The sequence below is a fragment of the Carettochelys insculpta genome, chromosome 12 (genome assembly GCF_033958435.1).
Source record: "Carettochelys insculpta isolate YL-2023 chromosome 12, ASM3395843v1, whole genome shotgun sequence".
NCBI classification, from domain to species: Eukaryota; Metazoa; Chordata; order Testudines; family Carettochelyidae; genus Carettochelys; species Carettochelys insculpta.
The window spans coordinates 14,184,559-14,204,745 of record NC_134148.1 but is presented as its reverse complement, the minus strand read 5'-3'; the positions used below and the strand labels follow the sequence as shown (position 1 = coordinate 14,204,745).

General features: G+C 42.0%; 1 protein-coding gene across 1 annotated transcript in view; it reads right to left on the bottom strand.

The window, feature by feature from the left end:
* The window catches only part of TRPM1 (transient receptor potential cation channel subfamily M member 1), a 103,795-nt gene that overhangs the window by 63,586 nt on the left and 20,022 nt on the right, over positions 1 to 20,187 (bottom strand). Inside the window, exons 2-9 of the mRNA XM_075007198.1 lie at positions 19,901 to 19,980; positions 18,543 to 18,738; positions 16,673 to 16,886; positions 14,172 to 14,296; positions 12,950 to 13,121; positions 9,269 to 9,443; positions 6,541 to 6,664; positions 1,544 to 1,616 (exon numbers count right to left, since the gene is read on the bottom strand). Of these exons, the coding sequence (XP_074863299.1) occupies positions 1,544 to 1,616; positions 6,541 to 6,664; positions 9,269 to 9,443; positions 12,950 to 13,121; positions 14,172 to 14,296; positions 16,673 to 16,886; positions 18,543 to 18,738; positions 19,901 to 19,980 (1,159 nt within the window). The remainder of the gene's footprint in view (positions 1 to 1,543; positions 1,617 to 6,540; positions 6,665 to 9,268; positions 9,444 to 12,949; positions 13,122 to 14,171; positions 14,297 to 16,672; positions 16,887 to 18,542; positions 18,739 to 19,900; positions 19,981 to 20,187) is intronic.

Below are 20,187 nucleotides of genomic sequence, written 5' to 3'. Positions count from 1 at the left end.
GGGTGCTGCTGTTTGGGGGATCCTATGGGCTGCTGGCTGCCACCAGCCACCTGCTGTTCCAAGGCCCCAGGAATCACTGCTCTGAAGGCCTCTGGGGTAGCAGCTGCAACTGCTGCTTCTCCGGGGCCCCTGAGGCTACTGGCACCAGCTGCTGCCCAGGTGGCCCTGGGGACAGCTGCTCAGGGGCCTCCCCATCAGCAATCCCAGGATAGCTGGGTTTGGGGAGTGCCCCAGCAGCAGTCCCAGGGTGGCTGACATTGGGGTCCAAACTCCTAGTGGCTGCCCTATTGCTTGGCCCCCAGATATATCTATCCTGGGGCCAGCCACTCTGGGACCATTCTAGTACTGCTGCTGAGGTGCTCACCAGAATCAGCCATCCAGCTGCCTGGGGCCACCCAAGCAGAGGATCATGCAGCAGCCCCCAGGAACCTCACCTGTGACTGGTCCCAGAGCTGGTGTGGCTGGCCATAGGGTGCTTGAGCAGCTGGCCAAGAGCTATCTACCTGGATGTCCTTGAGTCAGCCACATCATCCACTGCAGCTATAAAAATCATGGTGGTCATGGAGAGTCCATGACTTGACAGAATCACAGCCTTAGAAATGATCAGCACCTTCCACAACAACCCTTTCAAGGTCCCTAGGTCCTACACATGGTGGTCACAACAGGTCATGTATGTCACCCAGCTCACTAACTGGACCATTAACAACTGTGTGGGCGAAACCAGACAATCATTATGATCTTGAATGAACTCACACAGAAAAATGATAAAAAAGAAAACCCTCTATTGCGAGGGTTTGTGAACCTTTGCCACTGAGCAGCCACTCCACATCTGACCTCTCGATCCTCATCCTCAAAGGAAACTTGCACACCAAACTCAAAAGATGAGCCTTGGTACCTAAGTTCATTATTTTGTTAGATATTAAAAATCATGGCCTTAATAAAGATAACACTTGGGAAGCCACTAAACCCCTCCCCTCCTCACACCATTTTGTCTTCTGACTGCAGTAGTATTAATGGGCCACTTCACCTTGAATGATCCCTTAGAATGCATGTGAATGACTTATGCTAAACAACCTGTTCCACCTTGTGTTTAGCTGTGGCACACTCCATACATTTCCCAACCTGAAGACGAGCACTGTGCAGCTCAGAAGCTTGTCCTTTTCACCAGCAAAAGTCAGTCCTCTGAAAGGCATCTCATCAAACTTGTCCCTTTAATGTGGGACGAACACGGTCACAACATGGCACACAAACATGAGAAAGGTTGTTCTGGTGTTTCCAGTCAAAGAGGAGGAAGAGAGCTGTGGAAACTTGGAGGTAAAGCTACAGAAAAGTTTGGATCTAGACCTCACATTTTGGGCTCTTCTCTTTTCAGTCCTGAACCCAAAACACCAAATGCTTTGAGGTTACTAATCTGAACTGATAAGAACAGAACAGTCAAAAGCTTTGGCACTTAGAGTGACCCACAAAGAGAAAGTGTTTATATTGCATATATTTTTTCTAGTTAGTTTGTTCATCCTTATTTCATTTTAGCATAAGAGCTCACCTTTAAGTAGAGCGGTTAAAATAGACATTTCAATGTCCTGTTGTCCCTCAGAGCCCATACGGAACACAGTTATCTAAAGGAGAGAGTAAGATCAAATGCACTTGGGAACATAACTTGGAAGAAATGAAAGAATGAAGAAGTGAAACAGAGAGAATAAAATATTGTGAGAGAAGAGGGAAAAAGCAGACAAATCGCAAATTGTCTATGGCTGTGTCTAGATTATCCCTGAACTTCGAAAGGAGCATGGTAATTAGGGTGTCAGGAGATTACTAATGAAGTGCTGGGGTGCATATGCAGCATCTCCCCCGTGGCACCTTCAAAGTGCCGGCTTGCGCTTAGCTGCGGGTACTTCGAAGTACCTGCACTACACCTAAGTCCCTTTACTCCTCAAAATTTTGAGGAGTAAAGAGACTTCGTAGTAGCGTGGGCACTTTGAAGTACCCACGGCTGACCCGCGGTTACACGCAAGCCGGCATTTCAAAGTTTCACACTTCAAAATTGCTGCAGGAGAGATTTTGACTAAGGAAGTGCTGTACATGCACCACAGCACTTCCTTAGTAATCTCCTGACACCCTAATTACCATGCTCCCTTTGAAGTTCGGGGCTAGTCTAGACACAACCTATACTGTTTGAAAATTTTTAAAATTCGCAACTTCAATTTTTCATAGGCATTTCTAATTTTGATAAATAAAAAAGAGTGAACATTTCATATCTTTGTCCTTTTCTAAAATGTTGGTGAATTTTTTTCACTGACACCTCAGATTTTGACAAAAACCCATGTCAATATCGTGCCAATTTCATATGGTTTTACAACCATCTATAATATTTTACTACATTATAAATTTCCCACTACTACCTGAAATAACCATTATGAAATTTCTCTGACTGAAGTTAGCATTCACACAAGTTTAAGATGGCCATGTCTACACTAGCCCCAAACTTCGAAATGGCCACGCAAATGACCATTTCGAAGTTTACTAATGAAGCGCTGAAATGCATATTCAGCACCTCATTAGCATGCAGGTGGCTGTGGCACTTCGAAATTGATGCGCCTTGCCGCCGCGCGGCTCATCCCGAGGGGGCTCCTTTTCGAAAGGACCCCACCTACTTTGAAGTCCCCTTATTCCCATCTGCTCATAGGAATAAGGGGACTTTGAAGTAGGCGGGGTCCTTTCGAAAAGGAGCCCTGTTGGGAAGAGCTGCGCGGCGGCGAGGCGTGTCAATTTCAAAGTGCCGCGGCTGCCCGCATGCTAATGAAGCGCTGAATATGCATTTCAGCGCTTCATTAGTAAACTTTGAAATGGTCATTTGCGTGGCCATTTCGAAGTTTGGGGCTCGTGTAGACACGGCCGATGTGAATTAATACATTGGGGAAAAGTACAATAGTCGATGAACCTTGGGGACAATCTCCTGTAATAGGAGACTGGATAGGAGTATTGATGTTTGGTTCAGTTGCTCATTAATAGCTACAAAACTACAAAAACAAATTCTGCCTTTAAGAAACAATAACGGGGTGAAGCTCTGCATTTAAGAAAGAAAAGGTAGAAAAGTAATGTCATGTAGGATTCAAACACAGATAATCTGATAATTGAATGGTATTTCACACAGACCATGTCTACACTAGCACCCCTCTTTCAAAAGGGGGATGCTAATGAGACACTTCAGGATATGCTAATGAGGCACTGCAATGACTATGTAGCACCTCATTAGCATAAGGGTGGCCACGGCACTTCGAAAGTGCCTCTTTCAATTGCACATGGCTCGTCTACACAGGGTCCTTTTCGAAAGGACCCTGCAGACGTTGAAATCCCCTTATTCCTATAACCAAATAGGAATAAGGTGATTTTGAAGTCTGTGGGATCGTTTCGAACAGGACCCCATGTGGACGAGCTGTGCGTGATCAAAAGCGGCACTTTTGAAGTGCTGCGGCTGCCATTATGCTAATGAGGCACTGCATATTCATTGCAGCGCCTCATCAGCATATCCCAAAGTGTCTCATTAGCATCCCCCTTTCGAAAGGGGGTGCTAGCGTAGACATAGTCACAATGTTTAAATTCCACATATAGCAGACAAAGTGTTGCCAGACCTCTCCCTCCAGAAGCATTTTTTTTGCAGTATAAAAAAAATCAGCCTTCACGCATGGTGATTTTTTTCAACCTTCAGTAAAACTGGTATCAGTTTTGTACATTTGAAAAGAAAAAAAATGTATTTGGTACAATGACACTGATTTAACAGAGGGGAGAGGCGTAGGAAAAGTTACGTCCATTACAGGAAAGGAAGCAAAATGAGCAAAGAATCATTCAGGGCAAAATACTTGCCCTGTCAAGCAACGTAAGTGCTCTGCTGAGGGCAAACCATCTTAGCTGAACCCTAGAGCCACTGTCTGACTAATGAGCTTATTGTCTGAATTTGCACTCTGTGCACGAAGCACCCTGTGATTTGGCATTTTTTAAATTCCAAATCAGCAGATGAAGGCAAGACCCCAGTCAACTCTCTCTACTCAGTGAAATCTACAACTGAGTTAAAAGTGCAAAATAGTGTCCTAACTAAGGCCAAGTCTACACTAGACAATTGCGTAGCTAGAAGTGACTTTATCTGCAATCAACTTACCTGGCCATCCTTGACGAGACAGGTCAACAGGAGAACTTCTCCTGTCAATCTCCCTTACTCCTCATGATATTGAGGAGTACGGGAGTCAAAGGCTGGATAGTTTGATTTTGTGCATCCCCCCAAGCACACAAAATCAAAACCCAGAAGTCCAGCCCTGACCAGGTTGATCTTCCGCATAGCGTACACATACCCAAAGCATGTTTTTTGGGACAGTCTTTTGCAAACTTGCTTTCCTGTGCTTCACCTCTCAAAATACCCCTCTCTTTCACCAAGCAGGTAGGTATGGATGTGGCTGGCACATGCAGTCAGTGACCTATACTGGGGGCAGTGGAGAGCTCCAGGAGGAATGTGCTGCTGTTGGCATAATTCCTGGCTAAATATACGAGTAGAGAATATACGCTTTGGCTGGTACTGCTCATTACCCCACTTCAAACCAAGCACACTCTCCTCTCTGGCCCCCCTCCCCTCCTCTGAGGTACACTGTGCCTTTGCAGGCTCACAAAAAGAACACGCCCTGTGTCCCCAGCCACAAACACTACCAAGGCGATCGCTCGCAGCCCTTTTGCAAAGGGATAGGTGGCTAAAACGAGAACCAATCTGACCCGTAATCAGTTCCTCCCCAAACAAGAAAAATGTTTTGGGAAAAGCATATTTAATGTTTTGTCCCTTTAGTTTTTCATATTTGTGACTCTGCCCTTCTGGGTTGGCATTAGAAACACTAGTGCCAAAGCACTGTAAGAAAGGCAAGATTTCTTCTGACTCCATCAGCTGAGTCTCATTAGATACCTCATTGGAAACAGAGGGCTCAAACCTGCTGGATGCTGAGCAGTTTGGCCTTGATCCAGCCAACCACTTAAGTCCAAGCGTAGTCCAGTGAAGTCAATGAGACGTGTATGCATGTGTTTGAGTGCTTTGCTGGATCAGGGCCAGAGTGCACAGCATCTTGCAGTGCTGAACCCAGCAAGAACAATGGACTTTACATTGCATTTTATTAAACCCATTTACAGGAAAAAGATAAGAACACACACACTGTGCAAACATTTGGAAAAAGAAGTTTGATGAAGGAATATAGGTATACTGAGTTCCTTGTAGTCAGTGCTTGAAGTACTTTAAAGTATCCTGCTCAGTTAGAAAATACTGCTTCTGAGGAATTAAACTGGAGAGTAAAATGGACATAAATATCTGGATTTCAATGAAAGTATTCTAGAGTATGCCACTGATTCTTAGACTAGAGCACCTTACATCTGTAAATGTTCTTTGCTCTGCACCACTTCTATGTCATCCCAAAATATCTAAAGATGTTTTCCTTTTAGGTCCTGAGTGAGATTTAATACACTCACATCGGCTGGCTGAAAAGTACTTCTATATGCTGTAAGAGGAATGTGATGATTTATGGTTTCTAAATGAATGCCCAATAAAAATAAACAAATTAGAAGAATAATCTGTTAAATAACTGCATTACTGATCAGTATGTATTATTAGAATATTTTAACCATTATTAGAATTAGTATTGGAATAGCAACACCTAGAGAACTCACATAAGATCAAAGTCTCAGTGTTCTAGGTGCTCTACATACATCTCAAGAAACAATCCCTGTCCTCAGGAGAATGCAATCTAAACAGATAAGGAAAACAAATGAGTGGGGAAAAAAGGAGTTACTACTGTTCCCATTTTGCAGATGGGGATTGAAGTACAGAGGAAGTATGCAATTCATCCAGTCCAACAGGGCATCTACTAGATTGTGAGTTCTCTGGGGCAGGAAACATCTTTCTTGTTATGTGTATGCACAATGTATGAAGCACAGGAAAAGCCTGGTCCACAACTAAGGCTCCTAAATGTTATCCTAGCACAAATAAAATAATATAGTAAAACTGGAAACTCCACCTAGATTTTCTGAGTCCAATATAGTGCCTTGATTGCTACAGCAACCTTCCTCTCCAGTGAAGACTGACTACACTGAGTAGCATTTGCTTAGGGCTGAATATTTAGAAGCACCTTACTTCAGTTTTTGTGCAATGTTCAGAGTAAGGCGTGAGTACAAACATCATAAGAACCACAGGATTTGGTGTTTATTTAGCACACTAGGGTTTGAGAGCTAAGAAGCACAAGCTACGGAATGGATCTTCTGTCCTTTAGGACTTCTCTTCAAACCGTTCTCTGAGCCTTGCTGCCTATTCTGGGTTGCCTTTGAGAAGCTCTTTCTCAGCACTAGGCTGGAGCACTGGCCCTAGGTTTCTCTCCTGGAATACTTGTTCCTCTCCAGGCTCTGGCTCAAGGCCTTTCACCCCATTTAGGATTAAAATTTTGACACGGGCATATGGGGACAGTGCACCTCCCAAGTGCTACCATGAGCCCCCTTTGTGGGAATGAATGTTATGGCACTTACAAGTTCCTTCTTTTTCATACACTCCATGAGAATGACAAACAGCTGATGTGCTTGGGTCCGGCTGTAGTTGAAGGTTTTTTGAATGGTAACTAGAAGCTGGTCCCTTAGGGATTCACTTATTATCCTAATGAGAACAAAAAGAGAAAATATTAAAAATAATATAAATAACACTCCATCATTAAAACAAAAAACCAAAACTTTTTGCATCAGTCCATTTTTGCTGTTTTGTTTTAGAATATATCATTTATGCAGCTATTCGTAGTGTAGGACATAGTATTATGGGACTAATGAAAGAAGACTTAACAGTACTCTCATGAGATCAACTCCAAAACTGATTTATGTGTGGATGTCTGAAAATCTTAACACAGGAGCCAAAAACTGAATGGCAAGAAACTGAAAAAATCTTTTCATTCATGGATAGTGGCCACTGCTGCCACCTATTCTGTACCTCACCTTGAGGATCAACCAAGGAGTTCAGTTGCCAGAGATATCTCCAGAACTCGTTTTACAAGACCCTTAATTTCACTTTAGAATGCTGAAGGAATGGGATTTTGGGAAGAGGGAATGGGTGTATTGTGATTTCCTGCTGTTTGGAATTGGGTGACAAACTGAGTTCTTGTCTAGGGAAGCCTGCAAGCTCATACCTACTATTTAAAACTATGCAGTCTAAAGAAAAATATAAAACAAATTATTAAAAAGGTCAAGTTAAAAATGTTTCAGCAATGTTTAAATGATTTGGTCTGTCTGAGTAACACAAGATCTCAGCTTCTACAGTTTCTTTGTCAAACACATCCATTTCAAGAACAGCAAATACCATCAGGCATTCAGAGCAGCAAAGTATCTGAAGCTACAAAATATAGATAAATTCAGAGCTCATCACAAAATTATTCTCTTTTATCTGAAAGCAGGGACTTTAAAGTTTGCAGCTCATCAAGCACAGTTCTCTCACCATCATCACTTGATCATAAACCTGGATATCGAATCATGCATACTGCAAGAGACAGCCAGGCAGAAGAGAGCTATCAAACATATAGATTTCTGATAAGTTGTTTCATTTAAATGTAAATACACTAGAGGAGACTGGAAAGATGGCAAAGGAGGGAAAACTGTGAGAAATGTGTTGGTGAGTTACAACTATTAACAGCTGGAGCGAGGTGAGAAAATAAGATTTTTACCATGTAAAAAACTAGTGTGTGAATTTAGCCCTAATTCAGCATGATATTTATGCAAATCCTTAACTTTAAGGGACTTAGCAGGACTTAAGGTTAGGCACATGTATAGGTACTAAGTATATAGCTGAACCCAGGCCTTAGACTATGTCTTCACGGCAAAATTTAAAAAGTGCATCTTTTACACTAAAATAGCTATCTTGATGTAAATCCTAGTGGAGACAAGAGACTATAGTTTAACAAATCATGCTCAACCTCCTGTTGAGCAGAGTGCACAGATTTTATGCATTGAGGTAAAAACAACCGTGACTTGCCTCCACCAGAATTTAATTATAAGACAAGCTATTTCAGACAGATGCATTTTTTTTTTTGTGAAGATAAAGCATTTGTGTTATTTGACACCCTTGGAGAATGAAGTTCTCTATTTGTCCAACAAACAGGTGCAACGCAAGCTGCAATAGCACAAGCTACTCATAAATGCCTGCTGCCAAACCTACCTCAGTCCTGATATGGAGGATCATTCTTTGGCCCCATTTATGGCAGGTCTACGCTTTAAATGCTGCATCGACGATTGCAAAGCTGTAGTGCTATAACAAAGGTTCTCTAAGCCAACAGGAGAGAGGTTCTCCTGTCAGCTTCATTAATCTACTTCTGTGAGAAGCAGTAGCTATGCCAGAGGAGAAGTTATCCTGTTGACACAGAGCTGTCTACACTGGCCCTTTGGTTGGGCTGACTCTGTCACAGGGCCAGCTGTGGATTGTTCTCATTGAAGTAATTCTGTAGTACAGACGAGGATGTAGTTCGTAGTCTCACTGCTAGCACATCCCAATAAATTCTAAATTATAGTGTATTTTGTGGAGATGGATTATGTGGCAGTGACACTTACAATGATCATGGTGGGACAGCCAAACTTAGTTCAGAGGCCACAAAATAGCCATTAGGTGTTAACAACTTTTTGTCACTGCTAGGGGAGTCGACAGCCATGTCGGGCCCTTGGGCAAGATGTTTGTGGGGGGCCTCAGCTCCACGTTCTTGCAAGGGGCAAGGCTGAGGGCAGAAGGGGCAGGGTCAAGGGCTGCCAGTCCTCAACACCTTCTGAACTGTAGCACTCACCACGACCCCTGCCAGGAGCACACCGTGCAGCATCCAAACCTCCCCAGGCAGCCCTAAAAGCTGCACTGCTGAAATACCATTGCATCAAGGAGTGATTTAAGGACTCTGGGCTCCAGGTGCTCCTGCTGCCAGAGCTCAGGGCCCTTTAAATCAATGGGCCATGGGGCATTTGCCCTCTTCAATCCCCTTTTAGCAGACCTGGTCACTGCCACCTGAGTTGGGATCAAAGTGGCTCCTGGAGCTGGTTGGAAAACAGGACAATATTTTCACGAACATTTTATCCCTTTTGTTTTTAAAATTCAATTTTGTAACTCGAATGACAGCTTGTACCAGCACATCAAATTTTCCAACCACCTCTTCTGGCAACACATAGGCAACCTAGGTAGCATCACACCAGCGATGCTCTGAACAGTCCAAAGCCATGGTAAGGATCCCCAAAACCTTACCCCCCTTCCTCAGAATATTTGTGTGCAAAAGACAGAATGTCAGATGCCCGTCCACTGCCATCACAGATCACAACTGGGAGCGGGGGTTCTTCTCGCAGACATTCCAGGACGATAGAAATCACATTGGGACCTCCTTCCACTATCAGCCCCACCACAGGCACACCTTGTCCCAGTCCTAGAAAACAAACATGTGTGTCATTAACCCCCAAGTAGCAGCACTGGGTCCATTTTCAAGAGGTGGAATGCTGTGAACGTGTCCAAATTCTGTGTGAGAGCTTCCCAGCAAAGCAGAGCAGCATGGAAGCTGCAGGAAAGGAAATGGAAGGTGAGCAAGATTGTGTGATGTCTTGAAAGATATTGCCTATGTCTCGCCACAGTCCCAAAACCAAGCAAGCAAAACAGCTCCTAGCTGCCATGCTGCCATCCTGGTACTCACTGTCTATTTATGCATGTGGTAGGTGAACTGTTTTGCAATCTCAATGGCATGGGAATCTTGTTAGAATCCATCTGCACTAGAACTGCTATAGTAACTCTAACACCTTATTACCTCAATTACTGTTCTAACGGCTGCAGTCTCTTGTCTTCTGGCTATTTTGGACTCATTTGGTACTTAAGCACCATATCGTCCTTAACACAACCTCCACGTATGCTTTCTCTTAAAATAGATGCATCAAAGTACTCTTTTTATCATGAAGCAGAAATGGCTGGCCGATGTAAGAGACGACAGCTGAGCATCCCTTTGCTGTCCCTGCCTCACTATGATCTCCAGGCATAGGATGACAAAGGGAAGCCCATAGGTCACATGGTCACTGGAATCTTGGTCACTAGAGCTCTTACCAATCAAGAAAATACAAGGCAAAAAAGCATTAGGTGCAAGTTTACTGATTTCACGGACAAGAGCATTCTTAATTTCTGTAAATGGATCAGCTTTTGTAATAGTTAACTGACAGACTGTGAAAGGCACCACAACAGCAGCACAGTAGATTCAATTCCTCTCTTTGCAGAACAGATACAGCATGGACAGCAGTAGTTTAAGCCTCCCTGCACTGTGCTATGGATGCATCCTTTCTCTGATCTGAAAGGACCTCAGCAATTGGTTCAGCCTTTAGGTCTGTTAAATCTTTCCACATCCCTGCTCAGGCTCGCAGCAAGGGTGATAAACAGTGGCACTTGGGGGTGATTATTTTTTAAATTATTTGGCTGCTAGTAACAGGACTGAGGCATTCCACAGATTTTAACTTGATAAATGGTGAAATGATCAGCCAGCAATTAAAAAAAAAAAGGATGTCAACCAAACTCCACAAGTGCCTACAAATAATGTACACAGCACACCTTGTCTCTCTCGCCCTAAATTTCCTTCTCCCTCGCACAGAGGCTTTCCTTTACTAGTACGCACATTTCCCAGCACATCTGCACAAGACAAAGAAGACAAAAGCACAGCCAGGATGTTTGGATAGCTAATGAACAACACAAGTGCTTTAGTCTTTACCTGACAGTCTCCTTTGTTTTGTTTTCCAAAGACCCTTAAAAAGCCCACTTTAGCAGCTAGATCCACTACTGTTTTTATTTCCTGTCACTTAAGAAATGACAATGCGAAGGAGGTCTTAGTGGCTATCAGCATTACCTGAGGTGCAAAATATTAAGATTTTTTACAACTATAGGAAGGCTTTTATTTTTAAATGATTGTTTAAAATCGTCACCTTATTTTTTTCAATTCTGAAATTAAACATGCCCCTTACTTATACTAATTATTACTTATTTGAAAACTAATGGGCCAAATTCTCTTTTCTGCTTGGAAAAGACACTGGGCATTTGGTTGCCATTGAGAATAAAAAATGGCCCACAGACTGAAAGTGCAATTCCTTACAGGTACAAAAATAAAAATCTTGTTATATATGTAAAACCAGAGTGTCTGATACAAATCTCCATGTTCTCTGAAATTTACATAAAACCAAAGTCATTTTTTTTTAACAAAACTCTGGTTTTACAAAGGTTTAAAATATTTTATAAGACCTTCATGAATTTAGGGGTAACAGAAAGAGATAACATTTGGAGCCCTGCCAATCTCTGGATATCTGTTTTATATGCATGGATCAGATGCAGATACCAATATTTGTGTCTCGGTAGATCTCTGAAAATAATATTTCACATTAACTTCTCTCTCTTATTTTCTACATATTGCCACGCCACACATCACACAGGATGACAGACTACTTAAAAAGTAAAGTTAATTATTAATGATGGAAACAAACAAACAAAAAAACCTCCAGTCAAGTAGCACTTTAAAGACCAACAAAATAATGTATTAGTTGATGAGCTTTCACGGGACAGACCCACTTCTTCAGATCATAGCCGTACCAGAACCTGAAAAAGTGGGTCTGTCCCACGAGAGCTCATCACCTAACAATTTTTTTGTTAGTCTTTAAAGTGCTACTAGACTGTTTTTTTATTTTGATAGAATACAGACTAACACAGCAGTCTCTCTGTCACTGTTCATTAATGATGGAGTTTTTCCTCTCATTGATTTTTGGGTGAGAGGAGAAACATCAATGACTATTAATATTTATTGGACAAAATTGAGTAATTCCTGCCAGAGATTAGGAATCCACACCTCGTGAGTGCCACATTTTCAAACTCAGGAGCCCCAGTTAATATTTTCTATTTTTATTTTAAACGTATACCCATTCCTCTGATAATATACTCAAGAGACTAAAGCGTCAATGAGGCAGCAAATCAAATTTAAAGCTGACATATCGATGAATGCAGTTGCAGATTCCCTATTTAACCTCCTGTTTTGACATATTATTCAATCACTTTGCCTTATGTAGAATAAAAATAATTACAGCTGGGTAACCACAGGAAAACCAGCTCAGTCAGTTCTTTCATTGATCGATGCATTCATTTGAGATCTGGAAGTTACAAAAGGTTCAATGGAGAAAGAAATCATTGATCAAGTCCTGAGAAAAATAACATAAAATGAAGCTGATAAATGATTTAGGAATGAATACTGGGGAAAAAACAAACAAACAGCAAATCTGAATGAAACTTTCCATGTGAAACCCTTAAAGAAGGTGAGCTTTGCTAGGTTAGAAATTCATTAAAAATTCAAATCTTTGGTTACATTCATTGTAAGAGTTGCAGAATTTTGACTTTGAAATTCAAAGTTGAACTCAAGAGATACAAAGCTAAATGAAGAGGAATAAAAAATAGTACACACTCTTGGAAATATGGACCACAGAGATTCACAGCATGCTGCTTAACGTGAATATGATTAATTTGATTCCTTGGTGGGTATTTGGTGAAGCTTCTGGACACTGGCTAGAAGTAGACAAAATATCTTTATCTTCCTTTTTCTTTATCTTTTCCTTTTTCATCAGGAGTCTCTTTCAATTAAAGTCTTGTATATCTGAATTTCCTTCTCTCTTTTATCCTCACTTTCCCTTCCTCCTTCTTCTGATCCTTACTCTATGTTTCCCATCCTGTTAGATTCAAATCTTCTTTGTTAGTAATCAGACATTACATGTTTTTGTTTCACTTACACTGATCTGATCAAGTTTCAGTCTCCGGTCACCAAATAGCACAAAAATCTAAATTTCAATCCAACAAAATTATTTTTTAAAAAGTCTACTTCATTCAATATATTATGATCACTGTGTGTCTGAAGTCTCCCACTGTACTTACGTGTGTTAATTTTCTGAAGGGAGATGTGTTTTTCCAGTTGACGTCGCAATTTAACTTCAGCTCCATATTTACCAAGTGTGCCGTTGTCCGCTAGAATAAAGTGTGTATGAGAACTGTTGAGAACACACAGCTTGCTTAGAGGATTTGACATTGTTTGATAAACTCTTGATACCTGTCAAAAGGATACATACATAAAGATGGGGGAAATAAGCTTTACTTGCTACTATATAAACATTTGACAAACCCACAGCCACAGTTTTCAACATAATGACATGTAGCACCAAGAAGAGAATCTAGCAAGAGGGGCCTTTATAATCTGAAATAAAGAAGAGACTGTCTTTAGCTTTCCAGCCAGTAACTAAAAGGATCTCTCACGTATGCCTTTACAAATGCTAAACACCTTCTCCATAACCATGGTATTGTTCAGTTCCCTCACCCAATTTGACAAATTTTTTCTTCTTAACACCTGGAGCCCCGAGTAATTCATATTCAACAGCCAAGTGTCAACCTGTAGCGAACCCCACGTGTGGCTCATGTATGGGCACCAGGGACATCCACATAACTTCCACCATACAGCACTGAGATTAGAACTCGGCACTTTCCAGTACACAAAAACAGGCCCTTGCCATGTGCACTACATTAGTACCTCTTCAGCAGCACACACTGTACTTGTTTTCTATTGATATGGCAGCACGTGAAATGTATACATCATCGGTGTATCTTTATTGCAAAATGGTTTCTTAAGAGGAATCAGATTCCTAGAAAGACATAGGCAATGTCTATCTAGGATACATCTTTGGTATACGTTGCTGTCCTAAAACTGAACATGCTTCATAGCTTGCCCAAATTGTCCCTTATGTCATCAACATTAGCTATTGGAAATTACAGTGCCATGTGCAATATGCTGATATTAAAGACTAACATCAACAAATATCTATTAACCTTCAGGATACTCATGACAAATACACCCATCTCCTTCTTTCCTTGTTGTACATGGAGCAGATGCCACATGCGACCATTACTTTCTTCCTACTTTCCTACTACTTTGAGCAGAACCACATCGAGAATTAGTTACAATAATGTACATTAATTTCAGCTCTAGAAATAAGCTGGAAACAGGGGAAAAACACAAGTAGACAGGAACTGTGAACATACGAAACTTGCATTTTGTTACATAATTGCTATCGCACTGCATGAAAGTTTTCTTAGAGAAGAGACTTACATCTTTCCCAATCAGATCCTCCTTATTTTCCACAATGCCCCATGGTGCAATTCCTATGGCACAGATTCGTCCTCTGGACTTGGATGAATGATCTTTCAAGGCATCTCCCACATGGCGAATTACTCCTAGGGTACAATTTGTTTAAAATCATTCTTGACTCTTCAGAGGCTTATGCTGAAGTGCTAACAAGTACTTAGTGACTGTTTTCAAACTTTATACTGTACTATATTTAAAAGACACCCGCATTTTAAGAAACTCTTCTGAGAAACCTCTAGTTTCTGACAAAGCACCAATAAATCTTTTAAATTTTTTAAAAAATCCTTTTTATAAAACCAGTTCTCAGTCACCTTACACTCTGTTTACAAGGGTTTTCACATCAAGTGGGAATAGCACTATGAAATACACACACAAAAAAACCCAAAAATAGCAAAAAAAATTTGCCAACTTTTTTGAGTTCCAGCAGTCTTAGGTGCTACTTGTAACTCAAAGAGACAGAATTTTTGACATTACAGAGAAATGGGAATTTCAAGTTGATAGGGTCCACTTAAATATTTAAAAATGTTAGAAATAATTACAAAACCACTACTTTAACACTGCTCCTCATTCTATATTGTCTCTTCATTTTGCTGACACCCTTACAATAGGACAGCCTTGCAAGGATACACATGGAAGAATCATTCTCTGAATAATTTATAAATGAGTTGGATAAAGCACTGGGTCATATGCAAAGGGAAAGTAAATCCTGCACTGAAAACGAGATGAGTCTAATAAGCAAATAGGTCTTTACCACTTCTAACATTTATGATATATGATACACTAAGAAAACTCAGTCAACTGTACTTTAGCTTGAGAAAGTTCAATAATTCAGCTATTGCGTGGAAGCCCAGGAAACTAGAAATGCAGTGAAGCAGCCAAAACTGAAGCTGAGTCAGTAATGGCCTTGGAGGCGTAGCTTCAGTTTGATTATACTTTGTAGTAATAGAGCCCACGGAGAGAAACCATCCTTATTTGAGTTGCTTTCTTAGGCACTGCTATTATATCGTCTTGGACATGGCTGCATCCTCATGAAGCTCGACTGAAGTCTTTTCAGCCCAAGTCCTCAAGGCAATTGCCCTGGGGCCTGGCATATCAAAGTGGCCAAAGCTCCAGCTGCCACTGCTGTTCTTTGGCAACAGTGGTGGCTGGAGCTCTGGGCCTCTTTGAATTGGTGTTGTAGGGCTGCTGCACCCAACTATGAGGGAGCAATATGGGGCCTAGTGGAGGCTGAATGCCTTACAGCCTGCTCCTTCTGCCCTTGGCCCCATCTCAGCTGGAATATTGTGTCCAATTCTGGGCACCCCAATTCAAGAAAGATGTGGAGAAATTAGAGAAGGTCCAGAGAAGAGCAACTAGAATGATAAAAGGTCTGGAGAACATGACTTATGAAGAAAGGCTGAAAGAATTAGGCTTGTTTAGCTTGGAAAAAAGAAGATTGAGGGGGGACATGATAGCGGTTTTCAGATATCTTAAAGGGCGTCATAAGTAGGAGGGAGAAAACTTGTTCTTCTTGGCCTCTGAGGAGAGAACAAGAGGCAATGGACTTAAACTGCAGCAAGGGAAGTTTAGGTTGGACATTAGGAAAAAGTTCCTAACTGTCAGGGTGGTCAAGTACTGGAATAAGTTGCCAAGGGAGGTTGTGGAATCTCCCTCGCTGGAGATATTTAAGAACAGATTAGATAGATGTCTATCAGGGATGGTGTAGACACATGGAGCACCCAGATTCCCAAAGGAGTTCTGTCAACAATAAGTCAACAGAACACAACACTTTTGTTGACGGTTGAGAGAGAGCTGTAGACAAAAAGCTGGTCTGGACATTCTGGGGGGCCTACTGTCAACAGAAAGGGCTTCCAGGACACTGGGCACCTCTTTTTGTTGTGTTTCTGGTTGGCTGTTTTGCTGATAGAGTGGCTGGGCAGTCCAGATGCTCTCTGTTGACAGAGTGGATCAGTCTTTCGATCTATCCTATGGCCTGGCTGCGATCTGTCGACAGAAGATTTGTTGCAAGGGAATATAAAGGGTGGGTTGATCACAGTCTATAGATCCCAACATGAGGAAAAGAAATTTGATAACTCTACAACCTAACAGATAAAGATGTAACTATAAGCAAAGGCCAGGACTTGAAATTAGATAAATTCAGACTAGAAGTAAGGAACACATTTTTTTACAGGTAGTACAATAAATATTTGGAACAAAATTACCAAACACTGTGAATATGCCATCAATGGAAAATTTTAAGATAAGATATTTTTCAAAAGATATGCTCCAGTTCAAACAGGAATTAATTCAGGAAAGTCCTGTGGCTTGTGTTCTGCAAGAGGTCAGATGAGATGGTTGCAGCAGTTCCTTCTGGTTTTATGACTTTGTGTACCACTTATGCACTTTCATGTCTTCTATCACTGAGAAAGACCACATGTAGAAATATTTACTCAATAAGAAAAATTCAACAGATGGTAATTTCTTACCAGTACTAACTCCTCCAGTGAAAATCCAGGCTCCTGTTGTCATGGCAGCCTTGATCAGGCCTTTTCCAAACACTTGTTTCAATTTAGGTTGCAATTCAAAATTCTGGAGGCCACCATGGACAGAGATTAAAAGCTTGGGAAGTTCCAATTGCCAGTCTTTCACCATGAGATGAAGCAGAGAATCTGGTTTGGTGTCATATGACACACGGATATACTGCAAAATAGTTTGTAACAGTGCCTTAATATTACAGTGCTTTTTCTCCATTAATCCCTCCATTAACTGAGAATTGAGGACCCCCAAGCCTAACATGAACAAGGGTTCTAGATTGCTTGTAACTGCTGAGTTGAATCGCTCCTCTTCTGAGGAGCTGAGAACAAGCCATTCATTACATGGGGAACGAGTATTTGATACTCAGTCTAGCAGAGAAAGATATAATGCATGCTCCAGTGCTGGAAGGTGAAGTTAGACAAATTCACACTAGAAATAAGGTATACATTTTTAACAGTCTGAGAGAGTTAGCTATGTTAGTTGGTAGTCTCATAAATAACAAGGCATCCTCATGATCTAATACATTTGTTAGTCTCTCATATCTCACAGGACGATTTATTATTTTTATTAGTGAAAGTCATTAACCAGTGGAACAATTTATGAGGGGTTATGGTGGTTTCTTCATCACTGGCAACTTTTAAAATCAAGAGTGGGTACTTCTCTTCAAGGATCTGCTCTAGGAATTTGGATAGGGGTGGAGTTGTGTGACCCATACTATATGAGAGGTCACACTAGCTGGTTGCAGTGGTCCCTTCTGGCCTTGGAACCAAGGTCACCATTTTAAAAACTCCAACTTGACTTGGAAAAGGGGAGTACTAAGCTCTCGTTAGGAATTTGAACAGGGTGAAATTACCTCGCTAAACAGATCAGGATGTTTTCTTTGGTTCATCCAAGTCTATTTTAATTACCAAACAAGAGTCCTTATCCACATAGCCAGTAGTTGGCTTGTGCAACATTTTAACCTATTTCATTATTTGTTTAGTTTTTCTACTATTTAAGCATAGCTTTTTATATTATATTTACTTCTAAAGTCATGACCTTACGGTAATTTCTTTTTAAACTTCTAAAATTCTATTAAATGGGGATGGGAGAGTCACACTGGTTTATTTTCTGCAACTTTTTTTAGTTTTGCTCTTCATTGTTCTCCTTTGTACCCAGTACACAATTGCTGGGGGTGCTGCAGGAGATCCAGGCTTGAGTGGTTTCCATTACATAGAGGGTTTACAGTTTAGTTCAATAGCTCTCAGCACCTCCCCAGAGTACAAATTATTTCAGCACTCCTGCCCCAATATATCTCATTTGGCAGTCTTAAAGAGAGAGGCCATGGGACAAATGTGCACAGGCAGGCCAGCTAACCAGGGAGCTGGGGAGAAGGGGAAGGATTTGCCCCCAGGCCTGGTGTTTCAAAGGGGCCTGGAGCTCCAGCCACCAATGCTTCTACTTTGGCAGCGGTAGTAGCCTTTGCTGCAGGCCCCTTTGAAGTGCCGTTGGCAGAGCTGCTCTGACTGAAATCCAAGTGGCACTGAGATCTGACTGCCCTTGGCCCCACCTCTTCTGGGGTGTGGAGCCTGGCCCCTCTCCCACCTTGCCCCAGGCCCATGGCAGCTGTCAGCCCTGCTGTGCACAGGGATTATTTGCAGCAGTGGCTCCTTCTGTAATGGAGACCAGGCACGGAGGAACGCCTGAGTGCAAAAGCTTGGACTGCAGCTACATCTATTATACCTGCTCTTCTGAAAGTCACGGGACTCTAGCCACTGTCAAACTTGGCTTAGCTGGGGGCTAGATGACAGAAGTTTCCATAGTATCTGTTCCTTTCCTTACCATGGCCTTATTTGAATGTCCACCTCCCTGGAACTCAAGATTTCCATAGGCATCTGTTGGACACGTTTGGGTGTGTTTACTGACAGACCATTTTTCTGGCTGAGGTTCCAATTGCTTTGTTTCCTCTCCATCTTTGTTAGCAGCTGTACTTGGAGGAACAGGAATATGTTGACTAATAAGCTGGCCACAGCAGCACCTGAAACCAAAATAAGATTTTGGATCAATGATATTGTCTCCAATATCTGACAGTGTCCCCCTTAAAAAGAGAAACCAAATTCCCCACAAAATAAAACAAAAAATAGATTTCAGACACAAATGATACCTACCTATTTTGCACCTGGCTAATAGAAATTTCAGGGCGTCACTGATACACCACCTCTGAGCAATACCTAGTCACACAACAAAACCCACTTTCCAGAGGTGGTGCTTAGTGCTTTAGGTAAAGCTGGGCAATAACTTGTGGTGGGACCCATTCCAAGGCTTTGGTAGCTGGTCAAGGACTGCATTCTGGGATGGAAGTGGGGTTGAGAAGAGAGATTGAGATAGGGGACTGGGGTACAGGAGGGGGTGAGGAGTCTGGGAGGAAGCTTGGGTGAAGGAGGGGGCTGTGACCTGGGGCACAGGATTGGGATGTAGGGTCTGGTGGGGGATATGGGTACAGGAGCGGAGTAAAGACGGTTTTGGTTGTGACCTGGGACAGGGGTCTGCGAGGTGGGGTGGGAGGCGGGGGGGATGGAATGTGAGGTGTAGGCTCTAGCCAAGAGGCACTTACCTTAGGCAGCTCCTGGCCAGGAGCCCTGTGCGTCCTTCAGGCAGGCTTTTTGCCTGCTGCGGCCCCTCATGCTGCTCAAAGCAGCTGACTGTGGGGACCATAGGCTCTCTGTGCCTGGGTACCCCTTCAGGGAGCCCTCCACATGCTGCCTACATCTGCAAGCACCGCCCAGGCAGGGCTGGTGAGTGTATGAGCTTGTCTACAGGTGGAATAGAGAACTTCAGGATGTGTGAGGTTTCTAAAGCACATTAATGTAGTGCACTGTGTTGAGTCTCCTGGCTTCAAATGGTATATTAAAGCACACTATGGTACTTCAGTGTACTCCAATTTTTTACATGGACTAATTAATGAGCAGAATATTCCTGTAATTTGTTTTAGAAATCCCTTCTCCTGCCCCAGCCCAGCACACACTGCTGCTCTGTCTATGTAAGCACTCTGTTCCAGTTTTGCTTTCTTGCTTTCTTTCAGTCCAGGACAATGAATAAAAATCAGCTCTCAGCTCTATCAAGTAAATTCAGAACAACGCTACCGATTTCAGTGACAACTACTGTTCTACCTACTGATGTAAAAGCTCAGAAATCATCACCTGTTAACATCCTTACTGTTGGCAATTATGTAGCTGCATTCTCTTTTTGAAAAGGTTTTCTCAATCCAAGCCTTTTGACCCTGAAATAAGAAAGAAGATATTGATATATTTGCAGGGTGGCTGATACAGCAGAACGTCTACCTCTTAGTTTCTTTCTTAAAATATAGTTTTCATTGTCAAATGAGATATTTACAATATTCTTTTCAGGAGGTTAGACTCCCTCCTCTATAACAGAGCAAGCCCATCTACTAAGGCAACGCCTACACTAGGCAAAGAAAATCAACTGC